The sequence below is a fragment of the Globicephala melas genome, chromosome 17 (genome assembly GCF_963455315.2).
Source record: "Globicephala melas chromosome 17, mGloMel1.2, whole genome shotgun sequence".
Lineage (NCBI taxonomy): Eukaryota > Metazoa > Chordata > Mammalia > Artiodactyla > Delphinidae > Globicephala > Globicephala melas.
Window position 1 is genome coordinate 12,228,731 of NC_083330.1, and position 14,860 is coordinate 12,243,590.

The 14,860-nt window shown below is 34.6% G+C and overlaps 1 protein-coding gene across 10 annotated transcripts in view; it reads left to right on the forward strand.

Moving 5' to 3' along the window:
- SGK3 (serum/glucocorticoid regulated kinase family member 3) overlaps positions 1-14,860 on the forward strand; it is a 149,168-nt gene that overhangs the window by 115,645 nt on the left and 18,663 nt on the right. For all 10 annotated transcript variants that reach the window (XM_060286988.2, XM_060286987.2, XM_030859627.3 and 7 more), the window contains 5 exons: positions 636-723; positions 5,730-5,779; positions 8,072-8,129; positions 12,072-12,155; positions 12,263-12,394. In XM_060286988.2, the coding sequence (XP_060142971.1) occupies positions 636-723; positions 5,730-5,779; positions 8,072-8,129; positions 12,072-12,155; positions 12,263-12,394 (412 nt within the window). The remainder of the gene's footprint in view (positions 1-635; positions 724-5,729; positions 5,780-8,071; positions 8,130-12,071; positions 12,156-12,262; positions 12,395-14,860) is intronic.

A 14,860-nucleotide genomic window follows, 5' to 3' on the forward strand; every position in this document is an offset into this window, starting at 1 on the left:
TTACTCATTTCCCTAGTGGTAGATGGCTGTTTTGCTTCTGATTCAGAGCTATAGAGAATATTGCAGTGAGTATCCTAGTTATATGTCTTTCACTGAACCTGTACATAATTTTTGTGTGTGTGTGGTTTATTCTTAGAACTGAAATTTCTGGCCTCAACTGAAATTTCTGCATACTAAGTTTAACCAAATATTGCCAAATTGCTTTTCAGAAAAGTTGCCTCATTTTACATTCTCACCAGCAATACATGAGGGTGTTCCTTTCCCTGTATCCCTACCAACTTTTGGTATTATGTGTCTTTCTAAATTTTGCTGGCTAGTGGACATAAAGTAATTTCTCATTGTTGTTTTAATTTGTTTTTTTTTGTGATTATTAGTGAAGTTAGGCATCTTCATAAATTTCCTTACCATTTGGGTTTTCTATTCTGTGAACTGACTGTTGATACCTTTGCCCATTTGTTTATTGGATTCCCTATTTTTAAACTTAATTTGCTTATTCCTTTTATAATAATGATTATTAATGGATTTTGTTTGACTTTCTTACTGTAAATGCTGCTATAGTTACTTTTATTTTCATGTTAAAAGGGAGAAAAGCTGTAGAAATGCAAAGTCATAATAAAGTTAATTTTTGTTTTTAGTCCAGATGTCAGAGCATTCCTTCAAATGGACAGTCCAAAACATCAGTCAGATCCATCTGAAGATGAGGATGAAAGAAGTACTCAGAAGGTAGTAAGAGGAATTGTATTTTTTAACAGAAAAAAATACCATTCCCCAGAGATGAAATTATTGGCAACTTTAGGACCCCATTTACTTAAAACAAAGTAATTTCATCCATTGTAGATTTTCTACTCTGTAGAGTACATAAAAACAAATGTGTATACCTCTTACTTATCACTATTTCTTATAAAATTGATAAAATGAGTACTTTTTATAATAGAAAGTAATACATGTTAATTAAAGAAAAATTTGAAAATAATTTAGAAGTATTACCCATATTATCAGCAACCAGACCTAGTAATTTTTAACGTTTTAGTGATTTTCTTTCTTATCTTCTCTAATATGTGGAAATTTTTAAAATTACCTAACTTTAATTATACAATATATAAAGTTTTGTGTTCTGCTTTCTTTGCTTTACATCTTACTTTTTGATCGTCATATATCTTCATCATGATTATCACCATTGCAACTGTTGTTTTGAATTTTGGCCAGCAGGAAAGGCCTTTTCAACCAGAATATTACATACCTCTTCCTCTGCATTGTCAGGTCTTGAGATGTAGAGCAATCAGTATACATGGGCTGGTTGGTATCAACTAACTTTTATTGCTGTAGTTATATGTACATAATCAATACGTTTTCCGAAAAGAATAAAGAATAGGATATTCTTGTTTTTTTAATTAATTGTGATAAATATCGTAAGCTTGTGCCTTCTTATGAAGATATTTTCAACATTTACTTTAGAAAGTTATGTTAGAAAGGTAAATTACAACAACTTAACTCAGGATTATTATGTAGCAATTAAAAGTATAATTACAAGTATTATATAAATATGATAATACCTTTATAATTTAAAATTGACTAATACTATTGTTAAATATATACATGAAAATCAGAGATGTACGTTTTTGTCTTTATAATGTCTTTTAATTTTGTCATGATTCTGTTTTTGTGATTTAAAAGGTAATGTCATGAGTTGAAACATTACTGTCCCACAGCTAAAAATCTTCATTTGAAAAATAGATGTGACTACTGGAAAGTAGTAGTTTTCTTTCTCTGATGCTCTAAGAGGATTCTCAGTTAAGAGAACAGATTTAACTCTTACGTCTGTGACATGGTTGCTCTTAGGACAATAAAAGGATATTTTAATTTTATATCTGTGCAGTCGGTCAAAAGAGAAACCACAAGCTGGGAAAACATGTAACAAAGTATAAGAAGGAATAATGTCTATGTAAAAAAAGCTCATACATACGGATTTTTGAAAAGAATGATATTTAGGACCCTAGTAGATAAAAGGAAAAGGGACATGAAGAAATACTCTTAGTAAACAGATATATGGGAAAATATTCAACCTTGATGCCAGTAGCAAATGAAAGTTTCAAATGAGAGGTTTTTTAATCTGCCAAATTAACAAAAATGTAAAGTAAATAAAATCCGCCAGGACTAATAAGGGTAAGGTAAAATGGGCATCCTTGGGCATTACTGGTGTTAAAATTTATGCAACTCTTTTGGAAAGCAATTTGGCAACATGTATCAAGCATGAAAGTAATTCATGTCACTTAGGAGTTGATGCAAATGAAATAACCCTTCACAGAAAAGAACAAAGATGTTCATTTTAGTGTGATTTATAATGAAAAGTTAGAATCAGTTTGAATAGTCATCAGTCAAATAGTGGTTGTCCCTATATATTGTACATTTAAAAAATATTTCTAAAGATGATAATATTTAAAGTTTTGACATACCATTAAATGAAATCAGGGTTTAAAACTTTTTATGCAAACTTACACAGTGTGATCACAGTTTTTCGAAGTTATGCAAAGACTATATGAAAGTACTATAAATATTTGTAAATCGTCTGTTGGTAAGGTTATGGATTTTTAAAAACATCTTAATATTATTCAAAAAATATTTTAAAGAGTAAAATTTATGTAACCGTGATTTTCCATGTTTTGTTTGTTAATCATGTAGAGAGTATGTAGGTTTAGATCATGTAAAGAATGTCTTGCCTTGCTGTAGGAGAATAGTTTTTGAAGAAAGAACCAGACTAAGAGAAATTCCTGGGTTCTGGCTCCTCTTCTCTCACTGTTGACTTTCAATCTAAATTTTGTTTCTCGTTTCATCCATAAAATCTGGAACTTAGACTAGGATCTTTTCCTGTTTTAAAATACTGATTAAAAAAAACCTTTTCAAAAAAAAGAAAGAGCTATATTTCATCTTACAGTTATAACTTTTATTATTTTTTAAATTAAAATTTCTAGGAACTGCATCAGTTTTATTTTTATTTATTTTTTCTTCCAGTTTTAATGAGATATAATTGACATACATCACTGGTATAAGTTTAGGGTGTACAGCATTATGATCTGACTTACATATATCATGCAGTAATCACCGCAGTAAGTTTAGTGAATATCTATTGATATCATCTCATATAGATACAAAATTAAATAAAAAAAATGTTTTTCCTGTGATGAGAACTCTTAGGATTTATTCTCTTAACAACTTTCATATATAACATACACAGTGTAATTATATCTATCATGTTGTACATTACATCCCTAGTACTTATTTTCTTATAACTGGAAGTTTGTACCATTTGACTGCTTTCATCCAGTTCCTTCACTCCCCGCACCCCAGTTGTAACTTTTTTTTTTTTGCTGTACACGGGCCTCTCACTGTTGTGGCCTCTCCCGTTGCAGAGCACAGGCTCCGGACGCGCAGGCTCAGCGGCCATGGCTCACGGGCCCAGCCGCTCCGCAGCATGTGGAATCTTACTGGACTGGGGCACGAACTCCTGTCCCCTGCATCGGCAGGCGGACTCTCAACCACTGCGCCACCAGGGAAGCCCCAGTTGTAACTATTTATTAAGGACTTCTGAGTGGATAATCAAATGAATTTAATAGCTGGAAAATATCTTGGAAGGCATCTGGACCTTCTTAATTTATATAGAGGAAAAAAAACAGAGGCCAAGAGAAGTCAAGAAACTTATTCTCTTGATTAGTGTTCATTCTGTTAAGAAATATACCTCAACTTCAGTTTAGTGATTAGGTGTAATCTTAAAAATAATAGGTAGAGGGGCTTCCCTGGTGGCTCAGGGGTTGAGTCCACCTGCCGATGAAGGGGACACGGGTTCATGCCCCGGTCCGGGAAGATCCCACATGCCGCGGAGAGGCTGGGCCCGTGAGCCATGGCCGCTGAGCCTGCGCGTCCGGAGCCTGTGCTCCGCAACGGGAGAGGCCACAACAGTGAGAGGCCCGCGTACCGCAAAAAAAAAAAAAAAAAAAAGATAATAATAATAGGTAGAGTAAAAAGTTATCTAATTATATACCTCAGAAATTTTCATTATTTCAGAAATGTGCTCCATTAGAAAAACTGTTGCCAAGTAATAAAATCTTATTACATTTTAATGTAATTCAGGGGACAGGTTATCCTTGTTATTGTTTAATCCACACTTATTTACTTCACTTTCTTCATCTTATAGAAAAGTTCATTGAATAGAAAAATGATACAGTTCCCTGCACATTCATTAAAAGAATAAGTGTATTGAAATTACAACTTAGTTTGATTACATTATCAGATTGTATAGAATACTATAATATTTAAACATAATCATGATATATATAAGTCAAATCATTATGCTATACATCTTAAACTTATACGGTTCTATATGTCAGTTATATAATATCTCAGAAAAACTGGGGAGCAGGGGGAGATTACTTCATGTTAAAACTATGCTACAACAGGACAAATCTCATCTAATGAACCGGAGTGTTTATATATTTTTTTTGTCTTGAGCTAGACTGTTATGGTTCCTTTTATTTCTGTCTTCTGTGGATTAAAATTTTATTCAATGAAGATTTTTCATGTAAAGGTGTCAGTAAGAAATACATTTGATTTGTCACTAAAAAGTTGGTGCCAGTGTTGTTACTTCATACGAAATATACTTTCGATCTTTTGCCCTTTATTTAAAAAAAAAAAACTTGTATTCTGGAGATTGTAAGTTACAAATGAATTTAAGTGGGAATATATATGACATATGTCTCTAATAAGAAATTGCTTAGGTAAAATTTGTTGATTCTGATGAACTTAAAGAGATGTTTTTAAAAGCTTACTTCATATCTATAGCTTATATGAAGTATAATTATATAGAGCTCTAGTAAAAGTGTACATATTTGAGACATCTCTGATTTAATTCTCTGAATGTATAAAGAATTTCATAGTGAATTTATGTGCAGAAGAATTCACTTACACTTGGCTTTTGTGAGAAGTGCTCACTGTAGAAGGATCACTAGATTAATCTTTTGGGATTTTGAGTTAAATTTCTAGTTGATTATTAGTGAGCTAGAATTTTAATTAGTTAAATTGCTTTATGGTATACTAGGTGAGTAAAGATTTGCTTCTATGTTAATAACAGGGATTAAATTTACTTTGTTAATTGTTGTAAAGAGAAAAGCCTATCTAAAAATTTGATACTATCACAATGGTGGAATTAGGAAGAAAAGCACTCCTGATTTTATGTATTTGCTTTAGAAATAAGTTTACTTCCTCTCAAATTAAAACTTTAATCCAGCATTTGCAGTCTTAATCATCATCATACTATCATTTCCTATCTTTAATAATAGCTTATTAAAAGTATTTGAAAATTTAAAAACAAAAGCTATTTTTAACCAATTTTTTTAATGTAAAAAATGATTCCTCTTCAATTGTGGTTTCAATGCCCAGCTCTTCCAAAGAGCTTTCCCCAGTTTACTTCATTCATTTGCCAACTTTGACTTTGATTTCTGCCTTACATTTTTCCTTACAACTGCTCTTGAAATTTATCATTAAAATGGTTATGTTTATATTGATTGTGTATCTTTCCAAAAGTCTGTACATTTATTAAGCATTAGGGCTTTAGGTTTCTTTAATATGACAAATATCTGTGGTATGGTTATGTGTATTTTATTTAAAAAATATCCATTAACCGATAAGACGCTCCAGTAAGAATGTTAAATTCTTTTTTTTTTTTTCCATCCCAACAGCTACACTCTACCTCACAGAACATTAACCTGGGACCATCTGGAAATCCTCAGTAGGTTTAATTTGTTTCAAACAATCTCACTGGATTTGAGGAAGATTTTTTGCAAATGTGCAGATGTACATAATTATACCAGTTTAACTGGAAGCCTGTGAAATAGAACTATAGTTACAGTGAATATAATACTGTCGTACGCTTGCCTAATTTACTGCTCTAGCTTCTCCTTGTTTTAGTAGAGCTCTGAGGAGTTTTTAATCCACAGATTGTTGAATTGGGTTCGGCTATTTTGCCACTGTTACTTTCCTGGTGTGTGTGTGGGGACCATAAGTCCTGGGAGGTACCTGGGAAAGTACTCTGGCAAAAGCATCCGTGGAGGCCAAATTGATATTCTCTTGGTGCTCAGTGTCACAACTCCAACCCTAGTTGTTAGTCAGCTTGTTCCAGAGGAGTCTTGATGGAAATTAGCATATGAAAGGCTATTAAATTTTCTTTATCCAGTTTCTCCCATAGTCCCAGATTTACTTGAGCAGAGGGGAAACATTTTGAGGAGTGACAAATGTGGACTTCATCTTAAGTGTCAACTCCAGCAGTTCACTGGAATACAAAGAAGGAGTCCAAGGCTACTTCTTGGCTCAGTTTGAGGAGTGCCCTGACAGATGAGTCATAACTGCTGTGGGCTGGAAGAGGAATGCATTGTTGCTATCCTTACTTGTAATTATCCTTATAGGCTTATTGGATTAATTCTGAAGTATTCTATCTTTTATCACAGGACACTGTGCTTCCCCTTACCCTTTTGGTCCACTTAGAGAGTGAGTATAGACAGGAGAAATGGTAAAGGAGACTAAGAAAGAATAATTAGTAAGGTAGGAAAACCAGGAATGGGGTGTCACAAAAGCAGGTGAAGAAAGGGAGTAAATAACTCTGTTGATGTTGCTGATGGGGCAGGTAAGATGAAGATTGAGAATGGACCCCTGATAGGTCATTGGTGACCTCTGTGAACAGTTTCAGTGGTGCGGTGGGGAGAAGATTGACCGGAAAGGGTTCAGGAGAGAAATACAGGAGGGGAAATAGGAGGTATAGGAGGTATCGACAGTGATTTTAGACAACTTACTTGATGGGTTTGCTGCAAAGGACAGCAAAGAAACGGGATGGTAACTGGAAGAGGAAATTTGGTTTTGAGCATCTTTTCTATCATTATTGCATTGAGCTTGTCAGGCAGCACAAAATGGAAGTTTGCTTTCAATTAGGATTCATCACCAACAGTTAACAGTGGGGCCTTGGGTATGGCCTCGGTTGGCGTGTTTACTGCTTGAGGGATTTGCATGTTTTTTCACTATTACGTTCGTTCAAAAAATTATTTCAGTATTTCAGCATATCATTAAAGAACAAAATAACTAGTCCAAAGAGCAGGTTCTTGAAGAAGAAAAGCATCTAAGCTTAGTTAAGTATTTATCTCCCTAATCTTGACCTGTTATTATTTAACCCAGACCTGGTGTTACTCTTATGTTTGAATTGACTATTTCTTTCAGTAATGAATTGAAGGACGTTTAAAATCTAAATGGAGTCATTTCACTCTCCCTAGTACAACTTAGGAATTCATACCACGTTAAAGAAAACAGCTCTTGTGGCTGCTTAAGTTCATCTTTCTGCAGCCACGTGCTTTTGCCTGTATACAGCCAATGCTGTTTTTACCTGAGGTGCAAATAAATAACCTTCTGCCTTCTGGACTCCTGGCTTTCCTACATTACCATCTATGAGAATAAGTAGAGAGTTCTTTTATCTTTAACATACAAGTGATATGTATGCAAAACACTGTGATGACTTTTTTCTCCGTCAGAAAATCTTAGTGATTTTACTAGGTATTCCAGCTAGTAACTTCCTTTTCAGAATAATTACCAGACTACTTAGTCCTTGCAATGTGTCACTAATTTATATAGTTACTCAGTTTCCTTATTAAGAGCATTGGTGAGGTTTATGGTTAATAAAAGTGGTTTGCTACCCTGAGTTCAAAACGATAGAGAAATGATAGATAGATAGATAGATAGAAAGAAAGAAAGATCTTTTTCTCCCAAAGAGACTATTATTGAAGTCCTTCTTAAGCCAAACTTAACAAGGCTTAAATAAAATTATAAAATGTCTTATCTAATCAGAAAGTAGATATTATTACTGTTCATTATTACCTATTTTATATTAAAGATGAGATACTACCACTGTGAAAGCTGGAGTTATCATGCTGAAGTGTACCCAAGATTTGCCTATTAAAGAGTGAGGCGCTAAAAAATGTTGAAAAGTTAACATCTTTCCATTTCTAGGAGGCTAATTCTTGTCATTGTTCATTTATTTCAGTGCTAAACCAACAGACTTTGATTTCTTAAAAGTTATTGGAAAAGGCAGCTTTGGCAAGGTAAGAGTGTTTTTATTTTTTCATTCAGTAAGTAAGTACTTAAGGAATGTATGCTTTATACATGCAAGACCACGGGGCTTGTTGGTATGCAGGCTATGGAATTAAGATGCTTTCTCTACCTTCAGAGTACTGACAGAATAATTCAGGATACTAAGCATCTACTCAAATTCTAACCCAAAATTTATTTGTTGAATAAGTATTTTGTTGAGCTCCTATGTGGCAAGCACTGTTCTGGGGCCTAGTTAGATAGTACTGAACAAAAATAACATGGTTAATACCTTTGTGATGCTCACAACCTAGTGGGGGAAATAGTCAATTAAAAATTATGCAGTCAAGTAAATAATTACACGTAGCAATGGAGCTACGAAGGAAATGAAGACTAGAGTCAAGAGACAGAGGAAAATAGTCAGTGGGAGGAAAATCCCTATTTAGATGAATTGGTCAAGGATGGCTTCTTTGAAGAGGTGCTATTTAAGTTGAGGCCGGAAAGACAACAGTGAGCAGCTGTGTAAATAGCAGTTGGAGAAGGAAAGGGAGGTTTGAGGACGCTGTCTCCCTTCATGCAGTGAATGTCAGATGAAGCACGTAGCTTGACAGTGTGACCGTACCAAGCAAGAAGAATCCCTAAGGGCAGAGGCATCATAGATGGAGTTGTCAGAATCATCAAATATATTTAAGTTCTTTTTTGCATTATACTTCAATCTGTAGTAAAAATAAATATGTACGTGTTTAATTATAGTGTGCTGTATTCATAGCTTTCAGTATATCTAGATGTAGTTTTTTTTTTCTGAGTTCCCTAGAGACCAGAAACTGCGACCATAAAATTACACCCATGTGTGTTCATTAATTCAGCAAATGTGTATTTGCCACCTGCTACATGCTGGGCATTGTGCTAATAATATAAGCAATAGAAAGTTCGAAATAGATCTTGCTCTCAAAATGCTCACAGTCTGTTAGAATGTTAGAGATAGTCTGTTGTTAAAAACAAAAAGCATTAATCTTTTGGAAACTTCATGTTTAGATCTAGAGTCTACTAGAAATTGGTTCTTGCTTATAATGTGAGGTGTAGGGTCGAGTTCATTTTTTTCCCTATGGATGTTCAACTGATCCCACGCAGTTTATTGAAAAGGCTGTTCTTTCCCTACTGCTCTGCATGGCAAACTTCATCATATATCCAGTGTCTATATGCGTGGATCTGTTTCTAGATTTTGTTTTATATTTCTGTTTCTAGATTTTATATTTTGTTTCATTAATCTATTTGTGTATCCTTGCATGAGTACCACATTGTCTTGAAAATGTAGCTTGATTTCCAACAGAACAAGTCTTCCCCTCCTTGTTCCTCTTCAAGAGACTATTCTTAGCTCTTTGCATATCAATATTAAATTTTAGAATTAGCATGGCAAGTTCCATAAGATTCTGTTGGATTTTGATTGGGATCGCATTGAATCTTTAGATCAATTTGGAGAGAATTGTCATCTTAACAATATCAAGTCTTCCAGTCTGTGACCATGGCATATCCCTTTGTTAATTTAATTCATCTTTAACTTTTCTCAATAATGTTTTATACTGTTCTTTGTAGAGTTTTGACACATCTTTAATTCGATTTGTTCCTGTGTGTTTCATTTTTTATGCTGTGAAAACTGGTGTTAAATACTGAAGCTGAATATATGCATTACCTGTGACACATTGGTTCTCCTCCAAGCTATGTAGCCACCAGTAATTCAAGCACATATGTGCTAGGAAAGGCGTGTGCCAGAATGTTCGTAAGCATCGTTGTTCATAATCTAAATGTCAGTGAGAGAGTGGATAAATTGTGTGTGGTATGTCTGTGGAATGCAGTACTCTGCACAGTGATGAAAATATGAAGACTGTGCTGCATGCCACACGTGAACGCACATTACATAATTTAGAGTGAAAAAAATCAAGCAGAGACCACTTTGTCTATGTGATTCTAATTACACAAAATTCAAAAACAGGCAAAACCTAACCTGTGTTATTGCAAATGGAAATAGTGGTTACCTTTGAGGAAGAACAGGGATGGATAGTTTCTGGAATGGGGCAAATGGGAGGCTTCAGGCTACTGACAGTGTTTGGTTTTGTTTTAACCTGGAAGTGGTTACATAATGTGTCCATTTTGGAATAATTTATCGAGCTGTAATGTTTACGAGTTTTTCTATATACGTGTTTAATAAAAATTTTAAATCTTGCAAAATGGTTGGAAACCAACAAAGTACAATAAAACAAAGAAAAGCAGAATACAGAAAAGAAGGAAAAGCAAGGAGAACTACAGATTCACAATGTATTTGAAAAATAGAAAAATATACATGATAAAGTAAAATAAATAATGGAAATCTCATATTTATTCTAAGCTTTTCTACAAAGGGTGGTCTTGGTTCCACTTTCCATTTGCCCATCTGTTTCTTAACCACCTATTTTCCACGTCTACCAATCTGCTGAAAAAATGTCTACCCTTCAGTGTACCTCCTAATGGCCACATTCTTTGAATTATTTTCTTAGAATATACTTAAAGATGAACCAATCAAAGTAGAGAAGTGAAGTTCAGGGGGTTGGGGAGCTGTCGAGAAAAGAAAAAATGTAAGAAGGAAGGAACATTCAACAGAGTCAAATATTGTAAAAAACAAAAGCTTGAGAAATGAGAAAGATGCCAGCAATTGAACTCAGGACATTTTCACCCTGAAGATGTTTTGACTCCTTTTTTATGAACAACAAACATTTTAATTGATAGACTTTATTTTTTAGAACCTTTTTAGATTTACAAAAAAAAAAAATAGAGTAAAGAGAAAGTTCAGAGAATTTCCAAGCCATCAGTTTGCTCTATTTAGTAACATGTTAGTATGGTACATTTGTTCCAGCCAGTGAGCCAATATTGATCCATTATTATGAACTAAAGCCCATCATTTATGCAGATTTCCTTGGTTTTTACCTAATGTCCTTTTTTTGGTCCCATTCAGGACACCACATTACATTTAGTTGTCATGTCTCCTTAGGCTCCTCTTGGCTATGACAATTTCTCAGACTTTGCTTGTTTTTGAGGGCCTTGATGGTTTTGAGAAGCACTGGTTAGGTATATTGTGTATCTCTTTTGGAATTTGCCTGGTGTTTTTCTCATGATTAGACTGTGGTTACAGGTTTTAGTGAGGAAGACCACAGATGTACTCAAAAGTAATGCCCAGCATTGTCACTAGTGGCAGATCATCTCAAAACGTTTTAGAATATATCATCTAATAGTTACACAACTTGTAGGGTGTCTTGAATCCCTTAAAATTTGTTTGTAAACCTTTGAGTATGTCTGCCTTTTTTTCTGGGGCAAGATCTTCTAAGTTTCTTCAAATCCATGAAGTGTCTGCATGCACCCCAGCCCATTATAGAATCTCAGCTATACATGGTGCTTCTTGCTCTGAGTGCTTCTAAATTTGAAACCTGTAAGAGAAACCCAAATGTTAAAACAAAAATACATTTTGATCACCTAGAAACCATTTTCCTCTCCTTTTTTTATGTAGACATGAAATTTATAGCCTCAGTATTTTCTAAAGACACTCTTCAGGACTCAGGGCTAGCATGCATGCACGCGCGCGCGCGCGCACACACACACACACACACACACACAGTTCTCAAGCAGTATAGATTTTGACACTTAAATTTAGTAAAAACCTCAAACATTAGCACATTAAGTGACAAAGAAATGATGCCTGGTCATTTAAATCATCAACACTTTTTGGTTTTATTAAAATATCTAAGGAAAAGTGGAATTGGAGAAATAAATTCAGTAATTTTCAATTTTCAAAATAAAAACACCACATTATCTGGGTCCTTTGTGGACTTTATTTTTTAAAAATTTAAGTATTGACTTATTGATAAGTGAATTGTTCCTATCAAAACATTGAAATTTCTAATAGTAGGTACAATCTTTAACTATAACAGGTTCTTCTTGCAAAACGGAAACTGGATGGAAAATTTTATGCTGTCAAAGTGTTACAGAAAAAGATAGTTCTCAACAGAAAAGAGGTAAAGTAAAATAGCTTTGTTTCTCCTAAACCTGTTTTCTCAGTTAACAGAATTGTTTTCTGGTGTCTAATACAAGCTGATTTTTTACCATTTTTTTTTTTTAACAGCAAAAACACATTATGGCTGAACGTAATGTGCTCTTGAAAAATGTGAAACATCCATTTTTGGTTGGATTACATTATTCTTTCCAAACAACTGAAAAGCTTTATTTTGTTCTGGATTTTATTAATGGAGGGGAGGTGAGTTTTATAATTAGTTTTCTAGTATTGATAATGTTTAGAAAAAAAATAGAGTTCAAGTTTCTCTTATCAGTGTTGGAAGCAAAGCCCAGCATAAACAGCTCTATGTTGAGTAGCAGCAGTATTTAAAGCACTGGCTAATCAGCACAATGCAGAATGTAGAGAAGTGAGACATAAAGCTCTTTTCCTAAGCAGCTTATGGTGTAGGTGGGAAGGTTCATAAAAGAACCTTGATACGAAGCTACAGACTTCATGGGTAGTTTTGTCGCTGAGCTATATAGCAAGAATATATACTGAAACATTAGAATGAAACTTGATTTGTAATATTTGGTAATTATCGTTTCAATAGTTGCATATAAATATTACTCTAGCCTGTCATTTTCCAAAATGTGCAAACTATTAATCAGATGAGATGATCCTGTAATAAAGGGTTCTGTGGTGAAGCCAGTTTGGAAAATGTTTCCTGTTACATCCCCTTGGTGATTAACAGTGTGCTTCGTGGTAGTTACAATGTTTCAGCATGTTAAAGACTTTGAAAAATTATGCCTGAAAGCCTGGATTTATTTTAAAAAAATTTTTTTACCACACAGTCCCGTTTTTTGTTTGAACCAAGTCTATTAACAGTATTCCCCAAAACTCTGAATCAGAGGGATATTGAAATACATTTTGGGAAATGCTGCTGTTAAGATAATAATTCCAGTAGTAGTTAACATGTATTGAGCATCCTTATGTGCCCAGCACTCTGGCTCTTTATACATATTATTTTATCTTCACAACAGTTGTGTTGCATAAGACAAAGAAACTGAGGTACAGAGAAGCTAAGTAACTTGATCAAGCCATGTGGGTTAGTAAGTATGGAGCCAGGAATTGAGCTCAGTCTGATTCCAGGATCGAGGCAGCTGACCACCCCCTGTTCCTCTGCTTCTTAATCCTCATACTTTTCTAATTCGTTTGATCTCTGACCTGTAAATGTCTCTAAAAATTATTTTAACTGGTAAGTGTTATTATATCTTTACAAAAGGATCTTCCATCCCTTAATCCCAGAGCAAAGGGAGAAGAGAAGTGTATTTCAACCTTACTATAGTGCACTTATCTGTAGAATAAAGGAACTACACAGAAGACCGATTTCTATTCTGCAAACCTGAAAGATCAGACATACCTAGATCATTTTGGGGATGGTCATAAAAAGAATCATTATTCAACCTCTTACATCTATGGTAAATATGCCTTAAGACTCCTCAGAAGCGGGATTATGAATCCCCCATGCACCCTGATTCAGGAATGTGGATGACCCCACATCGTTCCCACCTTGAAGGTGTGGTTTTATTTGTATGTGGTGAGTGCTAACATATAACAAGAATTTATTGAGGGCCTGGCACTTTGTAATTATTTTACATGTGTTATATCAGTTTATTATCACAACTGTTTGAGATAAACACTCTTATACTCATTTTGTAGGTAAGGAAATTAAGGCTCAGAGAGGTTAAGTAACTTTCTCAGTATCACCGTGCTCTAGTACTTGTCAGGCCCCGGATTTAACCTGGACATCCCAACTGCAAAGCCCATTCTTAAGTACCACCTGTGTCTTTGAAATATCGTGCAGAAATCTAACTGCAGGTGGGATACTGGCTGCACGTTTCCTGCTTGTCTGTGGTTTGTTAATGCTGTTTTAGGACTTTGCTTCTGAGCCCTTATTACACAGTGACTACTCCTAAACTGGATGGCAAAGGTGGAAGGAAGTAGGCTTGTCTTCTAAAAGATAGAGTTGACTAAGATAATGGGGGAAGAAAAGAGAATGTTAAGGTGCAGGGGTTGAATGGGGCAACAGGTAGAAGAGGAATAAGGATGAGAAAGGACAGAGGCAAGAGGAGTGTGATTTCATTATGTGTTTCCTATTATTACTGTTATTTGCCCCCCAATGTTCATATTTGCATTTTAACCTTGACCTGTGATATTTATCTTTGTATACTACTTCAGATCTGTTTTGGAGTCAGGTAGAGTATAAACAAATAAGTTTTATGATACTGGGCATGTAAACAAGCCTTTCTGAGTCTCAGCTTCCTCATCAATTCCTACTTCAAAATAGGTGGGTGGATTGAATAATACAAGCATATAGTCTTTAGCATAGTACCTTTGATTTAGTAAGCAGTGGTTGTTAGCTGTTATTAGTGAATGATCAGATTTTCATTTGGGGTAATTTTCATCAGTAGTAGTGTATTAGACAGATGTGATCAGAAGGTCAATAAATAAAGTATTACAGTAGAGTAAGCTGCAGCTAATAAAAGCAGTGGTAATGGTTAAAAGGGGGGAGTGTCCCATAAATAAATAAGAGATAAAAACAGAAGAATTTATTCATATTTTGGATATAGGGACTAAGGGTAAAGGAGCAGTAGAGGTGAATCCCAGGTGAGCCCCATTTATCTACTCTGTCACGATCTATTGTAACTGATCTTCACCATCACCTTT